Here is a 14699-nt window from a genome sequence, read left to right as displayed (position 1 = left end):
TTATAAAACTATTAAAATTAAAATTTTCTAGAAATCTTTTCTCTGTGGACCATAGCACACAAAGCCTTCTTTGTGTCATCCTGTACATGAGTAATTAGAACAGCTGGAGCTGACTACGATTTGAAAGTTGCACAGCGCAGATATTTAGTATAACCCATACAAGACAATTTCCTTAAATGGACTAAATCCAAGTTGTTGCTATCATTCCTCAACACAAGAGCCTTTCTTTGGCTTGTTCATAATGCTATGACTTCTGTTGAGCAGTTTTATCTCCTTTGTGCCTGTATTTCTTAGAAGAGAGAAGAAGGATGCGTTTCACTTAAATTGGCTCGATCATGTACAGCAAATAGTGCGGCCCAGAGGTAGGTGCACTTAGGCCCTTTTGAAGATGATTCCCATTCAGACTGATACCATGAGCTTTCACGAGGGAAAAAGAAGTCACACATTAATTTGAGATAAATATATTTAAACAGAAATATATTACAATTCTTTCTGAATCTGAACACCCCAAACGAGCAATGATATGAACATCCTATCACCTCTGCAAATGTTACTGACTGTCACAAGTCATATACCTAAACTAGCCTCAAATACCATAACCAATTTTAGATTTGGTATCTTGGCAGTAACCACACTCACACCTAATTTTAAATGTGCAAGTCAAGTTTTTATGTCTTTACACCAAAACTTCTTCAATAATTCCTATTTCCTCAGATCCTAACTGGAAATATTTCTTGTATCAGTGAATAGTCACTGAGATGTCTGGATTAGATGTGTAAAAATTTTTCCTAGGGACACTTCTAATTATTTTTTGAAAGCTGGCTATGGCTTTCAGGTCTTCCTTACATAATAGAAATCATTCATTTTCCTTACTGTTCCTGCTAACACACAGACCTCTGCCAAAGGAAGTAAGAAAGCGGACAAAACAGTCAGCCCCATTTTATTTCTGTGAAGAACTGGCAGACAAACAAACAGAGACTAGGATTTGATGGCTGGAAATGTTTATGAGCTTCTGAAAAGTCCAGATTTAAGGTATTTTGATACTGAGAGCAAATTCGAAGAAATAAATCTTTACCCTTCTTCTTACTACACTGTTAATTTTCACCTCCAAGATGATTTTTACTTGGGTCAAACAGAAAAAAAAAGAAAAAGAAAAAGAAGAAAGAAGTAAAAGAGGCATCTGGTCAAAGTAAAGAGATAGCTATGATGTTCTCAAAGAGGTGGACTAAAATAAGGCCATGAGCTCACAGTATTCAGTTTCAGAAGATCTCGAATTCTCTCGGTATAATTTCTGTGCCAATGAGGTGAATAGTATACTACAAGGAACACTTCACAATTCAAGAGAGATGCATGTTATGTATTAATCTCTGAACCCTTGTGAATTTCCATTTTTTGACATTAAAATGTAGTACTTTGTAGAAAACTAAAAGAGAAGTCTAAAATAGATACGTTTAATTGTTATTAACCAAAGAGACTCCACATTTTGAGCAAGTATAAAACCAGAAGAGTGATGGATGAACAGAGGGACAGACGGATGGACAGATGGAAGAAAAGGAAGAAAAACAATTTAGTGTATTCATCTCACATTGCATATTTGTTAAACCCCTTTCAGGAGAAGGCATTACCTGAAATGATACCACAGTAATGACTGTGAGGAGCTGACTTCTCTGTGACTTTTTCCTCCATGGACCTTTTCTGCCTATATACACGGTGTGGATGACCCGTTATGGCCATTGTATCATTGAGTGGTTCAATAAATATGAAGTCCTCATTGAGCTGTATAAATCCCATCTGGAATATATAACATAAAAAGATATATAAGAAATACTATTTGAATAAATTACTTTCTAGGCTTTCCTACCCACACACACTCTATTTTCTTTCACATATGTGCATACATTCTTCTAGTGAAGCTATATCAGCAACCCGACTAATAAGGTAACTGTCTTCCCATGTTATTACTTCATCTTTACATACTTTATTGTGCTATCATAAACTTCATTTAGTTGGACTTAGCCTGTGTGGGTGGGAGGCTAGATGCCAGCAACAGATGCACAGTAAAAATTCTGGAATGTTAAAGGCTCACTTTGGGAGACCCATGGGGTCACTTACATGTAGGCATGTACAGAAGAGCAATACAGTTTTTAATTGCATGCACCACACTGTCCAACATTTCAATAATCACTATTTAATAAAGTAATTCATGTAACATGTCAAAGCAAATGCAGGGGACACAGCATTGAAAGTATTGTATAAAATTTTCTTAAAGGCTTCTACTAAACATTTTTAAAACCTTTGAACAGTAAATTACAGAAAAAAAATGAATCATCACTTACATAAGCATGTTTCATTTCATATAATGCCATGTTTTTAAACTTAGCCAATTGTGGACAGAGGGCTAAAAACTGTAAAATACGTTATTATCAATAAAAAGAACTTACAGCAAGTAGGTATCCTTTTATTATATTGAAGCTAAGCCTAGTCATTTCTTTCCTTCCTTTTTTAGAACATAAATTTATATTATAACTAGGAAAATATTCCACACAGAACATATGACTTGACCTTTTCTATTTTTATTATTTTACTCTACTGTAATATATATTACTTGTATAAAATACATATAATACATATATTTGACCATTCTGTTAACTCTTTAGTAAACAGTTTTGACGAAATAATCCCTCGGAACCTGCACTGTTCACACCCAATCTGCTATCAAAGTTCTTAATTCTGTTTTGCATTGATTATATAAAAATCACATATAGTTCATTTCAATTTGATCCACTAGAACTAGCACAGTAATAATATACTTACTTCTTCAGATATAGTAATTCTTCTAAACTGAATATTAAGAAAAATTGAACCTACACTAAAAAGTATCTTTTCTTTAAAAGCACAGAAGAGACTTTTTCTCTTGTTTTAATTATTTTTTAAAAAAAATTTTTTTTTCAACGTTTATTTATTTTTGGGACAGAGAGAGACAGAGCATGAACGGGGGAGGGGCAGAGAGAGAGGGAGACACAGAATCGGAAACAGGCTCCAGGCTCTGAGCCATCAGCCCAGAGCCCGGCGCGGGGCTCGAACTCACGGACCGCGAGATCGTGACCTGGCTGAAGTCGGACGCTTAACCGACTGCACCACCCAGGCGCCCCTCTTGTTTTAATTATTAAAGTGTATTGCATCTTCTCTACCGGAAGACCAGGGGATTGCTAATATGCTATCTCATTTTATTCTATACCAAATTGATGTTACAAGACATCTTAAGAATGATCTAAAAATACTTCTCACTTTTTTACTGCATTTTTATAACACCAATAAAAATCTCAAGTATTAGAATAATAGTTCCATCACCTCTATCTGTCCCCTTCTCTTTTTCTGTTTCTCCCTCTCCTTCTCTCTTTTACACACACACACACACACAGGCTGGAGGTGGGGATAATGGGGAAAAGATTTACTGTGATGATTCTTGTAAAATATCAGGCACATATCATACACTTGGGGCATTTGTTATGTAATTTTAATATGACTTCCAATGAGTCCTTTTATTTTCCACACATGGTTTCATTGTCTCACATGTAAAACTAGGTTGAATTTTAAAGTAATTACAAGAAATCCAAACAAATTTTCCTCGGAACCTAATTTGATAGAAAAAAAGGACAATAACAAATATTTAAAACTTGAAACCATAATCACCAAAGATGTAGGAGTACATCTACACATGGATGGAGGATGGATCACGGTATATATTGATCCACACTGTGAAAACCCAAAAATATCCTGCTCTTATCTCATACCAGTATGCTTCTGAGGTTCAGTCAGTACTGAAGGTCACTAATAAAACAGTGTGGCTGATGATTAAAACGGTAAGTATTATGATGCTCACTTAGAACATCTCAAGTAAACACGCTGAATTTCCTTAAATCATACATTTATAATCTGATATTCTTTCAAAAGGTTATAAGTATTAGATTTAAAGCAATAAATCAAATAAATTTAATTGCATACTATCATATAAAATTTAATGGCTTGCAAAAATCGATTTTGGACTTAAGATTATTCGGATTCAAAAAAAATTTTTTTTTCAACGTTTTTATTTATTTTTGGGACAGAGAGAGACAGAGCATGAACGGGGGAGGGGCAGAGAGAGAGGGAGACACAGAATCGGAAACAGGCTCCAGGCTCTGAGCCATCAGCCCAGAGCCTGACGCGGGGCTCGAACTCAGGGACTGCGAGATCGTGACCTGGCTGAAGTCGGACGCTTAACCGACTGCGCCACCCAGGCACCCCAAGATTATTCGGATTCATAGTCTACTACTAGCTAAATAACTCTGATAAAAGTACAGTGATTTTATCTATACAACAGCCCCATAGGGTCATCTGGAACATTCACTTTTGAAAAGCCCATGTAATGCTCCTTTCATAGGATCTGAGACTGGGTAACCACTCAATAAATGTTCACCATAATTTTTATTTCATTAATTAGAATAACCAGAATAAATCAAAACATCCAAACATTTAACTGTGAACTGAAGACCTCAAGAGTCCAAGGAATCAAAATTGACTCACCTTTGTATCCCCATATTACCATGTTAAATATTTTCTAAAATAGAATTTTTTAACATGGGATTTGGAAACCTCTTCATAACAGAATTATCTACTGTGTTAGAACTTTATCTCTAGACATTTTTAAAAATGAGAAGGCTACTTTGGAAAAGGAAAAAAAAACGTTGGAATAATTATAAATGGTGACTCACTCATTCAATACATATTTACTGTCTGACTACAGTGTGCCAGACTCAGTTCAGTCCAGGGAAGATTTAGCACCAAGTGCTTGCAGGGAAGGAATTTCTATCTGAGACGAGACTACTATCCTACAGCAAAGGGAATGCTCTAATGACTTACATTAAAGCAGAATTAAAGAAAGTCTTGAGGTTTTCTGTGTCACCACAAAAGCCTCACTTTCTCACTAACCGAACAGAAATGCATATCTACGCTGTGATTTTACAAGCCATGGGAGAACACGAATCTCTATTAACCTCTAGGCACCAGGGCCCCTATGTTCGACAATCCACAACGATGCAGCAATCACCGTAGTGCAAGCATTGTCCTTTCGGTTTTAGGAGGAAAGAAAACAGTATGTGAACGAATATCGCACAGCAAAACATCTAAGATAAATGCAAGCTTTATAAGCATTTTTCTCCCAGATTGCTCTTAGATTTTTCAAAATGATTTTCCCTATTCTGAGACACTTCACACAAAATTTGGAAATGAAATTAAATTTAACAGGTGTCCCTTACCTTAGTTCTGTCATCATGTGCATATTCTCGTATGGTGGCATCTGTACTTTTGTCATCGAATGTTATCTTTCATTTCACAATTTAGCAAGAATTTCAGTATTTTGCAAATTTACCATCACTTACATTAAATCAGTTACCACTCATTTCTTTTCTTACTAGTTCTGACATTTTATTGTTCTCTTTAGATGCCTCTGTGCTTTATTAAATAAACAACCAATCATACTGATCTCCATGTAGATGCTTTGACATTGTCACTAAATTCTAATCACAACATGAAATTTGATTTGGTTCATGTGCCAAATACACTGTTGGTGAATTGCTTCAATTAACCAGTATAAATGTTTCACGTGTTCAAATTCAAGTTAATTACGGTCTATTAAATAGATCCCAAAACTCTAATGTAAGCATAACTTAAAAACAACTTAAAGGGGTGCCTGGGTGGCTCAGTCAGTTGAGCATCAGACTCTTGATTTTGGGTGAGGTCATGATCCCAGGGTCATGGGATGGAGACCCGTGGGGCTTCATGCTGAGCATGGACCCTGCTTAAGATTCTCTCTCCCTTCCCTCCTTGACACAGGCACTTTGTGCATACACACACACTCTCTTGCTTTAGAAGAAGAAGAAGAAGAAGAAGAAGAAGAAGAAGAAGAAGAAGAAGAAGAAGAAGAAGGAGGAGGAGGAGAAGGAGAAGAAGAAGAAGAAGAAGAAGAAGAAGAAGAAGAAGAAGAAGAAAAAGAAGAAGAAGAAAGGGAAGAAGAAGGAGAAAGACTTAATAATTAGATAGCAACATTTTCTAGGTAATGTTTTCTAGGTAAACTTTCAATGGACTGGCTTAAATTTGTATGAGGTTCATACTGCATTCTGTGAGTCTTTGATAATGTCCTATTTTAAAAAGTATAGAGTATATCATAAGAACTCAATAGCATAATTGTTAAAGGACATGAGGAATGTCATAATAATCATCATAATTTCAGGATATCGGAAGAGTCTTGAGTGATAGCAGAATCTGGATAAGATGAGGGCAAGGTTGCTCCCTAGGAGAGGAGATATTAGGAACAAAGAAAAAGAGGATGTGGAGTCTAGCTAACAGTTAAGGAGACGCCTGGCTTGTGCAGAGATGTGGGAAAATGTAGCCAAAAAACAAGAGGAACCCATATAACTGAAAACATCAAATGACAAATTTCTTAACAGGAAAGTCCGAGTCCTGAGGTTCTGAGGATGATTACTGTCTGACCATAGGTATAGTAGTGAATTAGTGAGATACTGAAAGAGGCACATGTTTTCTTTCTAAACAGCCGTTAGAGAAAATGCTGAAAAGACGTGGCATTATGATATGCTTGTAAAAACACTGCAGACAAACATCTGATGCTCTACATGACCTGAACTTTGGCTTTATTCCCTTAAGTATTTTCTTGTATGGCAATGGTATAGTATGTATCTTAGTAAGTAAATAAAGCATCATATAGTCCAGAGTGTAATCATTTGGATTGATGTAAGTTGAAACTTTCTTCAAAAAATGTCATTTGCAATATTACTATGAATAGGAGTGATTTTTCATGCATTTGTGTACTCAACACACACACGCAAATCTATGAAAATACACTTATGACATCTTATCTATCCTATTGTCTTAAAATACTACCCTTCTCTTCCTGACTCTATTCTTTTGATGTTTCTCCTTTACGCCCACAGGGGGAAACTGTAAATCCCTAATGAAGATATATAAGGTATAAAAGGTCATGATAAACTCTTGCCTACCTCTCCACCTTTATTTTTACTACTTAAACTTTATATATAACCATAACAAACACATTTTAACTGTGTGAACAAAGTACATTTTAACAATTTTCATCGTACGTTTTAGTTGTATGCTCACAACTTGGTACAGTGCACATGCTGCCTTCTCTTTCCAGAAAGTCCTCTTGGTTGTTTCTTACAACCCAGCCAGTCCTGTCCTCTCTTCAAAGTAATCCTTGCCTCCCTGATCCACTTCTACACTGTACGTTTCCCGTTGTTCCACTATTAAGTCCACTCTGGTTACGGTTTTCGTGTGTCTTTGATCAGACCACGAACTACTCTGGGGGAAGGCTTTGGGCATAGTGCTCGGCATCGCAAGGCCTGGTACACAGCAGGAGCTCAGGAATGTTGCCTTTAACTCAATATATTATTCCTTTTTGAGATTAAAAGAAAGCACATCCACTCACTGTTCTCAACAGCATCTACTCCATTGACTCCACTTGTAACTCCATCTGAGGGGAAGTCACTACTTGATTTCTCCCCTCTGGCATTCCCAATGTTGCCTTCCTTGGGAGCCCAAGTTCTATCTTTAGGAAAAGCTTTCATGTGACCACATTGTTAACATTATTCTGTTTTCTTTCCTTGCCAAAGAGCTTCAGAAAGCATCGTGAAACTACGAAGGTAGAAGGAAACTTAGAAATCATCCAGCCATCGCTGGAGTTTTAAAATCAAGAAAACCAAGACTGAGAGATGTTGCACAACGTGCAGAGAATCACACAGAGAGTTCATGTGAGTGTCAGGACTGGAATCTAATGCTCCCAATTTCCAACTTTGTTTTTGGTTTTAATACATCTTTCTAAATTTGCTTGCTACCTGCATTCTAGTTTCCCCCACTGAGCTCTGGAAATTGTTCTGAGGCCACCCACAATTTCCTGTCCTTTGTTCTCCTCTCTAAGGCATTTGACCCTTGACCATTTTTCTCCTCCAGGAATATTACATTGCTGTAGCTCTCTTCTCTAGCAACTGTTTCTGTTTCCTTAAACAAGTCATGGTCCTCACTCCAAGGCAGGTCTTTGGTCAGCAACTGCTATCTTCATTTATCCCTCCCAAAGGTTTTAGAACACCCTCTACAGAGACAATACCCAAATCCCGAAACCTCTTCTCAGCCCAATGCTTCCATATGAGAGCCACGCCCCTCTTTGCTCACTTCTCACTCTCTTGAGATGTCTGATGGTTCTCCCAAACCAGGGCTTGTCTCTGAGTTTGTATCTCTGTTCATGACTCCAACTTTTTTCTAGTTACCGAAGCTGGAAAAATTATCGAGTCCTTTCTCTTTTCTTTTCAAACTTCTTTTAAAATAATGTATAAGAAAACAATAGAAGAAAGTAATACGCTTGTGTATCAGACATTGTATATGCTTGATTTCATCTAATCAAACAGCAAGCTTGTGACACATATGCTAGCCTCACCGGTTTTACTGAAAAAAGTGAGTTTCAAAAAGATTTATTGTGTCCCAAGGTCACAAATCAGTATGTGGTGAAGACAGGATTGAAACACAAGACGGCCTTTGTGAGGCTATCTGAGGAAGCCTAGGCCCTGCCATATGTCTATTATTCCAAACAACTCTCATCTTTAAAACATTTTGCACTGAGGATTTGACATCAAGCACAACACCTCACAATTGGGAGACGTCCAACATTTGATATCCATAGTGAGGCCAGGCCCCATCCCTTACAAAGCAGAAGACAGATATACTACATTAGGCTCTGAACTTTATCTTGAGCTGACTGTTTAATATGATGAGACATATAAGCTGCCGAAGGCACAGGGGCTTTCTGAGCGGGCTGAGGGTTCTACCTCCAGGCCTCCTTCAGTGCTATGTGCCCAATGACTCCCAGCACCCCCAAGGCAGATACAGGGACAATATTTCAACATGTTAAGGTTTTAGTTTTTCTTTCCTTCTTCCTTTGTTTTACAACTCTCTTTTCTATTTTTGTTCTTCAAACGTCTCCTGATTATAAAACCAGAACTTTTAAATAGCAGAACATTTAAAATATATAATTAAAAAAAGAAAATCATTGTCCCAAATCCCATCATACAGAATTACACAGGTGTGTGTGTGTGTGTGTGTGTGTGCATTTCTAGTCTATTAACATACATACAGACACACAAGTATATATGTGGGCATGCACCTGTGTGTATGCATAGATGTGCCTCTACACATGCATACATGTGTTAAAGTTTTATAGTCTCCTTTATTTTTCCATTTAAGAACAGCTTAATAGCTATTTTGTTTCTTAATGGCATTAAACAATCTCTATAGTCCTGGCTTTTAACTGCTGAATAACACTGTATCCTCTAAATATATCATAATTTTATTATCTATTCATTCATTTGACCCTCTATTAAAAAATTCTTATGAACATTGACTTTATTTAGCCAGAGGTCAGGGGGCAGCTGTGATCCAGGCTGGCAAGACTTGTCACCAACTTATATATACTCCAGGAAGGGATACAATATGCTATTTACTCAACTGGGTCAAAGTAACACACACAATTGCTCTACCACTATTAATAAGATTTACATTGATAGTTTACACACTTATTTATGTCTGTGTTCTATTTCACACACACAAAAAAACAAGGTTCAAATATAGCCTGGAAGTATCCCCCCCAGATACCTAAGGGACAAAGCAGAAGCTGAAAGTGACCATCTGGAGAAGATGAATTAGTCCTCTTCAAAGGGTAGATATGAGAGATCCAGAGAGACTGAGGAGCATCTCTGAAGAGGACAGCCTCCCCAAAACCCACAAATGTGGCCCAGCAGAGACAGGAAGTCACCATGTTATGCACTTGTCAAACATAATGCTCAGCACCACTATCCCATGACACAATTACAATGCCATGACACCGTCACCATACCATGACACCATTGGTCACCCAAACATACTCTGCCTTCCCTCCTCCCTTATGGTTACTGTCCTAGAGGAGCCAGAGGAAGCTCAGTGCACTAAGCAGGAGGAACGGAAGTCCTAGGTGGGGAAATAACAAGGACTCTTGACTTCACTCCCCCTTCTTCACTGCTTGTGATTAGCTCTAAGCAAGCCACCATGTGAAGGGCATGGGGCAGGGAGATTTTAACTTTAAATCAATTTAGATGGTTTAATGCTTTGAGTGTGAATATTTTAATTACCAGACTTTTTGTGACTAAATTTACCAAGTGACTTCTCACACCCTAAGAGTGAACAACACTAGAAAGAAGACGGGGCGGGGGGAAGGGGGGAACAACAACCACCCCCCACGTTCATTATGATATCCTTAAGTCCTATTTGGTCAATGAGAAGTTAATTGTGTACAGTAGGAATTCAGGGGCCAAGTATTACAAGGGTTAGAGAGTGATGTGGAGAATGTCTTTTGGGTGAGGTGACATCTGAGCAGAGATCTAAACATGAGAGTTGGCCAGGCCAAGTTATAGGGGAAAAGATTCCAAGCAGAAGGAGAAACAAAGACCCTGAGATGGGACTGACATAGCATGTGTAAGGAAAAGCAAGGTTACTAGGGCTGGAGCAGAGAGATCCCCAGGAAAATGATGACTGGAAAGGAACCCGAGACATTCCATGGCAGTATCACTTATCTGATTCATATTCAAAAATAAACCCTGATGAAATCCTCCTGTGGTTTGTAGACTATCTATCTTTTCTGGGACACTGGTTACAGATTTTACTACGGGATGCTTCATGATGAACTCTATGCTGAGTACTTTCAACAGTCGTATTTCATCTCTGGAATAATTACACAGAAATACATTTCACTCCCACAAATGAAAGAAAAATATGCATTCTCACCCACTTTATTGAAAACCATTGCCCTCCTCTTTTTCCCATAGTTTGACAGAGATAGGGATTTTAAAATGGTTTCAAAATGTTCCTTTTTTTTATTTATTTCAATCCCAGTTAGTTAGCATATAGTGTAATAGTGGCATCAGGAGTAGAATTTAGTGATTCATCACTTACATATAACACCCAGTGCTCATCCCAACAAGTGCCTTTCTCAATGCTCATCACCCATTTCCTTTTTGACTCCATTACAGATAAAGAACATCATAAGTAAGATTATAAACAGAAGCTGTTCTACGTTGAAGATGTGAAAGGTAGTAAAAATAGTACCACTTTTTTTGGTATAAATGGTATAAAGAGGAAAGTGAATGCTCCATCCTAACATTTAAGTGTCCAAAATGGGTAACTTTTTGTTATTAGGATGGTTAGCTCAGTTCTCATTTTATAGTCTAATTTTTGCTTATATCAAGAAAAGCCATTAATTTGGTTTTCATATACTTTCCAATATTCATTCACTTTAATGAATTTTAAATTAATCCCTTAGGATTTCTATGGATTCTTTAAGCATGCAAAAAAGGAAGTTGAGAAACAGTGAGCAAACTCAGTTTTAAATCTACTTCTAAGCTTATGTATCAGTCCGGCCAAAAGCTGTTATGTTCTACTGTTATCTTCCTGATGATTATTTAGTATTTGTTGTAAATGTACCTACTGAACACCTGTCCCATGACAGTATGCAAGGCACTGAAGATTCAAACTGAAAAGAGATTTAATCCCTGTCTTCATGGACCTCATCCACTAGGGGGAAAGACAGAAAAAATCAGGCATTCAGACAAATGTACTTAAGAAATTGAAACAGTGAAAAGTAGCATTGAAGAAACAAACACAGATCTAAGAGAAATAAAGCAGAGACTGAGTTGCTAGAGAGAGTGGCCCATTATGACCTTTCTAAGGAGCAGACATTGGAGACAAGACACAGAGGAGCCAGCTGTATGAAAAAGACTGTAAGCAAGAGAAGACTGGTGTATTTAAAGCAGCAGATGCCATCATACATGAAGACTATGACCTTGGAATACACATGAGAGGAGTCCAATAGATTGACTTGGTGTTTATAAAAGCGTATACTTTTTAACTGTTGTTTATAACAACATATGTTTGTGCTCCATGTTTATGTCACAGTAAAACATATTTTAAAAATGAAAACCAAAGGATAAATAATGTAACAGTATTACTTAGCAATAAAGAGGCAAGGAACATACTAAAAGAATGTTGAAAGAGGTTGAAATGCTCAACACTTGCTGGGGAGGCCACTGCTGTAATTAAAGCAATAAATAATGGTGGCATTAGTGAAAAGTCTATCAGTGAGGAGGGCCTAGAGATGAGCCAGGCCACCGTTAAAGAATCGATGGGGAGACTGAGGCAGCGGCAGGAGTCACAGACAAATAATGATAGCAACAAAAGCAGAACAGAGGGTTGTCAGGGCATGATTCATGGAGAGCTCTGAAGACTATGATAAGACATTTAGATTTTATTTGAAATGTAATTGGAAGCAAGTGATGGTGGATGGCATGTTTAGATAGAAATTTTTCAAGAAAGCCATTCCTGTTCTTTTTTTAGAAAACATATTATAAGAGGGCACCTGGGTGACTCAGTCAGTTAAGCACCTGACTTTGGCTCAGGTCATGATCTTGTGGTCCGTGAGTTCGAGCCCTGTTCAAGCCTGCTTCATATCTGTGCCTCCCTCTCTCTCTCTGCCCCTCCCTTGTTCCCATTCTGTCCCTCTCTCTCTAAAATAAATAAACAAAAAGTTTAATAAAAAAAAGAAAACAAATCAAAGGGTGACAAGAGTAGAATCAGGAAGCCCAGTTAAAGTCAGCTATCACAATTAATAGAATCAGGAAGACCAGTTAAAATCAGCTATCACAGTTCAAGCACAAGCCTATGGTGACTAGAGCAAAAAAGCAACACACCGTGGCTGAACTAAGAATGTGCAGAAAAGTAAATACATTTGAGATGAATTTTAGATACTCATACAAACCAGAGGGCAACCACTCAAATGTGTTAATGGTTTAGATGCTGGGATATGGAGGGACAATAACACAGGGAATTAAGGATGACTTCAGAGTTTCTGGCTTAAGTACTCCAGAATGGGAGATACAGGTCTGTAATTGACATGTAAATGTAAGTACTGAGGCTAAAACAGATTTTAGGAGCAGAGATTCCAAGTTTCTGATGGGATCTTATTAGATGTGATACATCTGTGACACATCCAAGTAGAGAAATCAAGTAGACAGTTGGAGTATGGAGTTTAGTGCACAGTTTTGAGCTGGAGACATATGTCTGAGAGCTATCAACATAAAGATAATCTTTCAATCCATAGGGAGGAGTGATGTTACCCCGAAAGGGAGTATAGAGAAAGGGCAAAAGAGAGCCTAAAACCAAACCCAAAGGACCCTAACACTGGGAAACAGAGAAGGAATCAGCAAAGGAGACTGAAGAGGAAGGGCCAGTGAGCTTAGAAGAAAAGTAGAAGCTTGTCGATTTTTTGAAATAAGAATTAACCCTTTCTAGAAGTGGCTTCAAAAGAAAAAAGCCTGGGTGGCTCAGTGGGTTAAGCGTCCAACACAGTTGGTGAGTGACAGCTGACAGCTCAGAGCCTGGAGCTTGCTTCAGTTTCTGTGTCTCCTTCTCCCCATTCAGCTACCCCACTCATGCTCTGTCTCTCTCTCTCCCCAAAATAAATAAACATTAAAAAAAAGAAAAAAGACAGGAATAAGCTCTCGTTCAGTTCATTCCAAAGAAACTACTGCCCTAACCCACACTGCTCAGGTTGAAAATGTAGGAGTTCTACGCAAGATGGTCAAACACATGTGCTCATGTTTCTTTTAAATTCAACAGCAAAAACCAAGTGGAAAAACACTCCCCTGCCTACATCAGTCAGGGTTCCCCCAAAGCCTAACAACATGACTTTTGTTTTGTAGCAAATAAGAGAATTTTACATGTTTCATTTTGTTGAGTCATGAGGAGAATTTGAGTTTGTTAACTAACTCTGCTTGCCCTACGGAGGTTTTTTGAAGTTGGCTTCCAGCTTGCGGCTCACCCTATCACTTAAGGAGCTGGCGCGTATAGTCAGTGGTACACCTGGTTATTAAAGGGTTAGTCACTTGGTGATTATGCAGACCCACTCACCATGGTGATGAGCCCTCACTTATCTCATGCGATTCCAGCCCAGTTATGCGCTTCAAGCGCGACCGAATGAGACCACTGAGGAAGCTGCACAGCTGTGATGTGGGGAAGCACTCATCGCTGCCAGGTCTTACTGGTGACCTCACAATTAACGGAGACGTTGCCAACCTCCTACATACCCCCAGGGAGTGGATGCAAATTCAGTTTACCATGGAAACAAGATGAGTGGAGCAAACTACTCAAGAGCCCTCGCACTGGTACTCACAGACATGGAAAATGTGCTGCAACTTCTCTTCCGGATTCAACTAAAGGTCAAATAAATAAAATAATGAATGTATTTGACATTTACTGAGTGCATACGATGCATCAGCTAATGTGCCAGATGAAGGAAATACAGCAGCGTACTGAACGTTTTCAAACAGACAGTCTTAAGTATCTTTGATAAGACACACAGTCTCCAAATTACAACGGTTCGATTTAGGATTATACAGCTTGACGATGGTGCAGAAGTAAGGAGCGTTCAGTAGAAACCATACCCCACGTTCTGAATTTGGATCTTTTCCTGGGCTGGCGACATGCATATGACGCTCTCCAGTGAGGCCAGACAGCACGAGGAGCCACAGGGGCCCGTCAGCCACGCCATCCCG

General features: G+C 38.3%; 1 protein-coding gene across 3 annotated transcripts in view; it reads right to left on the bottom strand.

Annotated features, from left to right (window-relative positions):
• The window catches only part of ADAMTS19 (ADAM metallopeptidase with thrombospondin type 1 motif 19), a 239770-nt gene that overhangs the window by 190716 nt on the left and 34355 nt on the right, over nucleotides 1–14699 (bottom strand). For all 3 annotated transcript variants that reach the window (XR_008297514.1, XM_027076773.2, XM_027076771.2), the window contains exon 3: nucleotides 1626–1791. Coding sequence is in view for 2 of the 3 variants with exons in the window: in XM_027076773.2 (XP_026932574.1) it covers nucleotides 1626–1791 (166 nt within the window). In the remaining variant the exon portion in view is untranslated. The remainder of the gene's footprint in view (nucleotides 1–1625; nucleotides 1792–14699) is intronic.

Source organism: Acinonyx jubatus, chromosome A1, assembly GCF_027475565.1.
Source record: "Acinonyx jubatus isolate Ajub_Pintada_27869175 chromosome A1, VMU_Ajub_asm_v1.0, whole genome shotgun sequence".
Classification (NCBI taxonomy): Eukaryota; Metazoa; Chordata; class Mammalia; order Carnivora; family Felidae; genus Acinonyx; species Acinonyx jubatus.
Note: the sequence above shows the minus strand (reverse complement) of the source record. Positions and strands in the feature narration are given on the sequence as shown.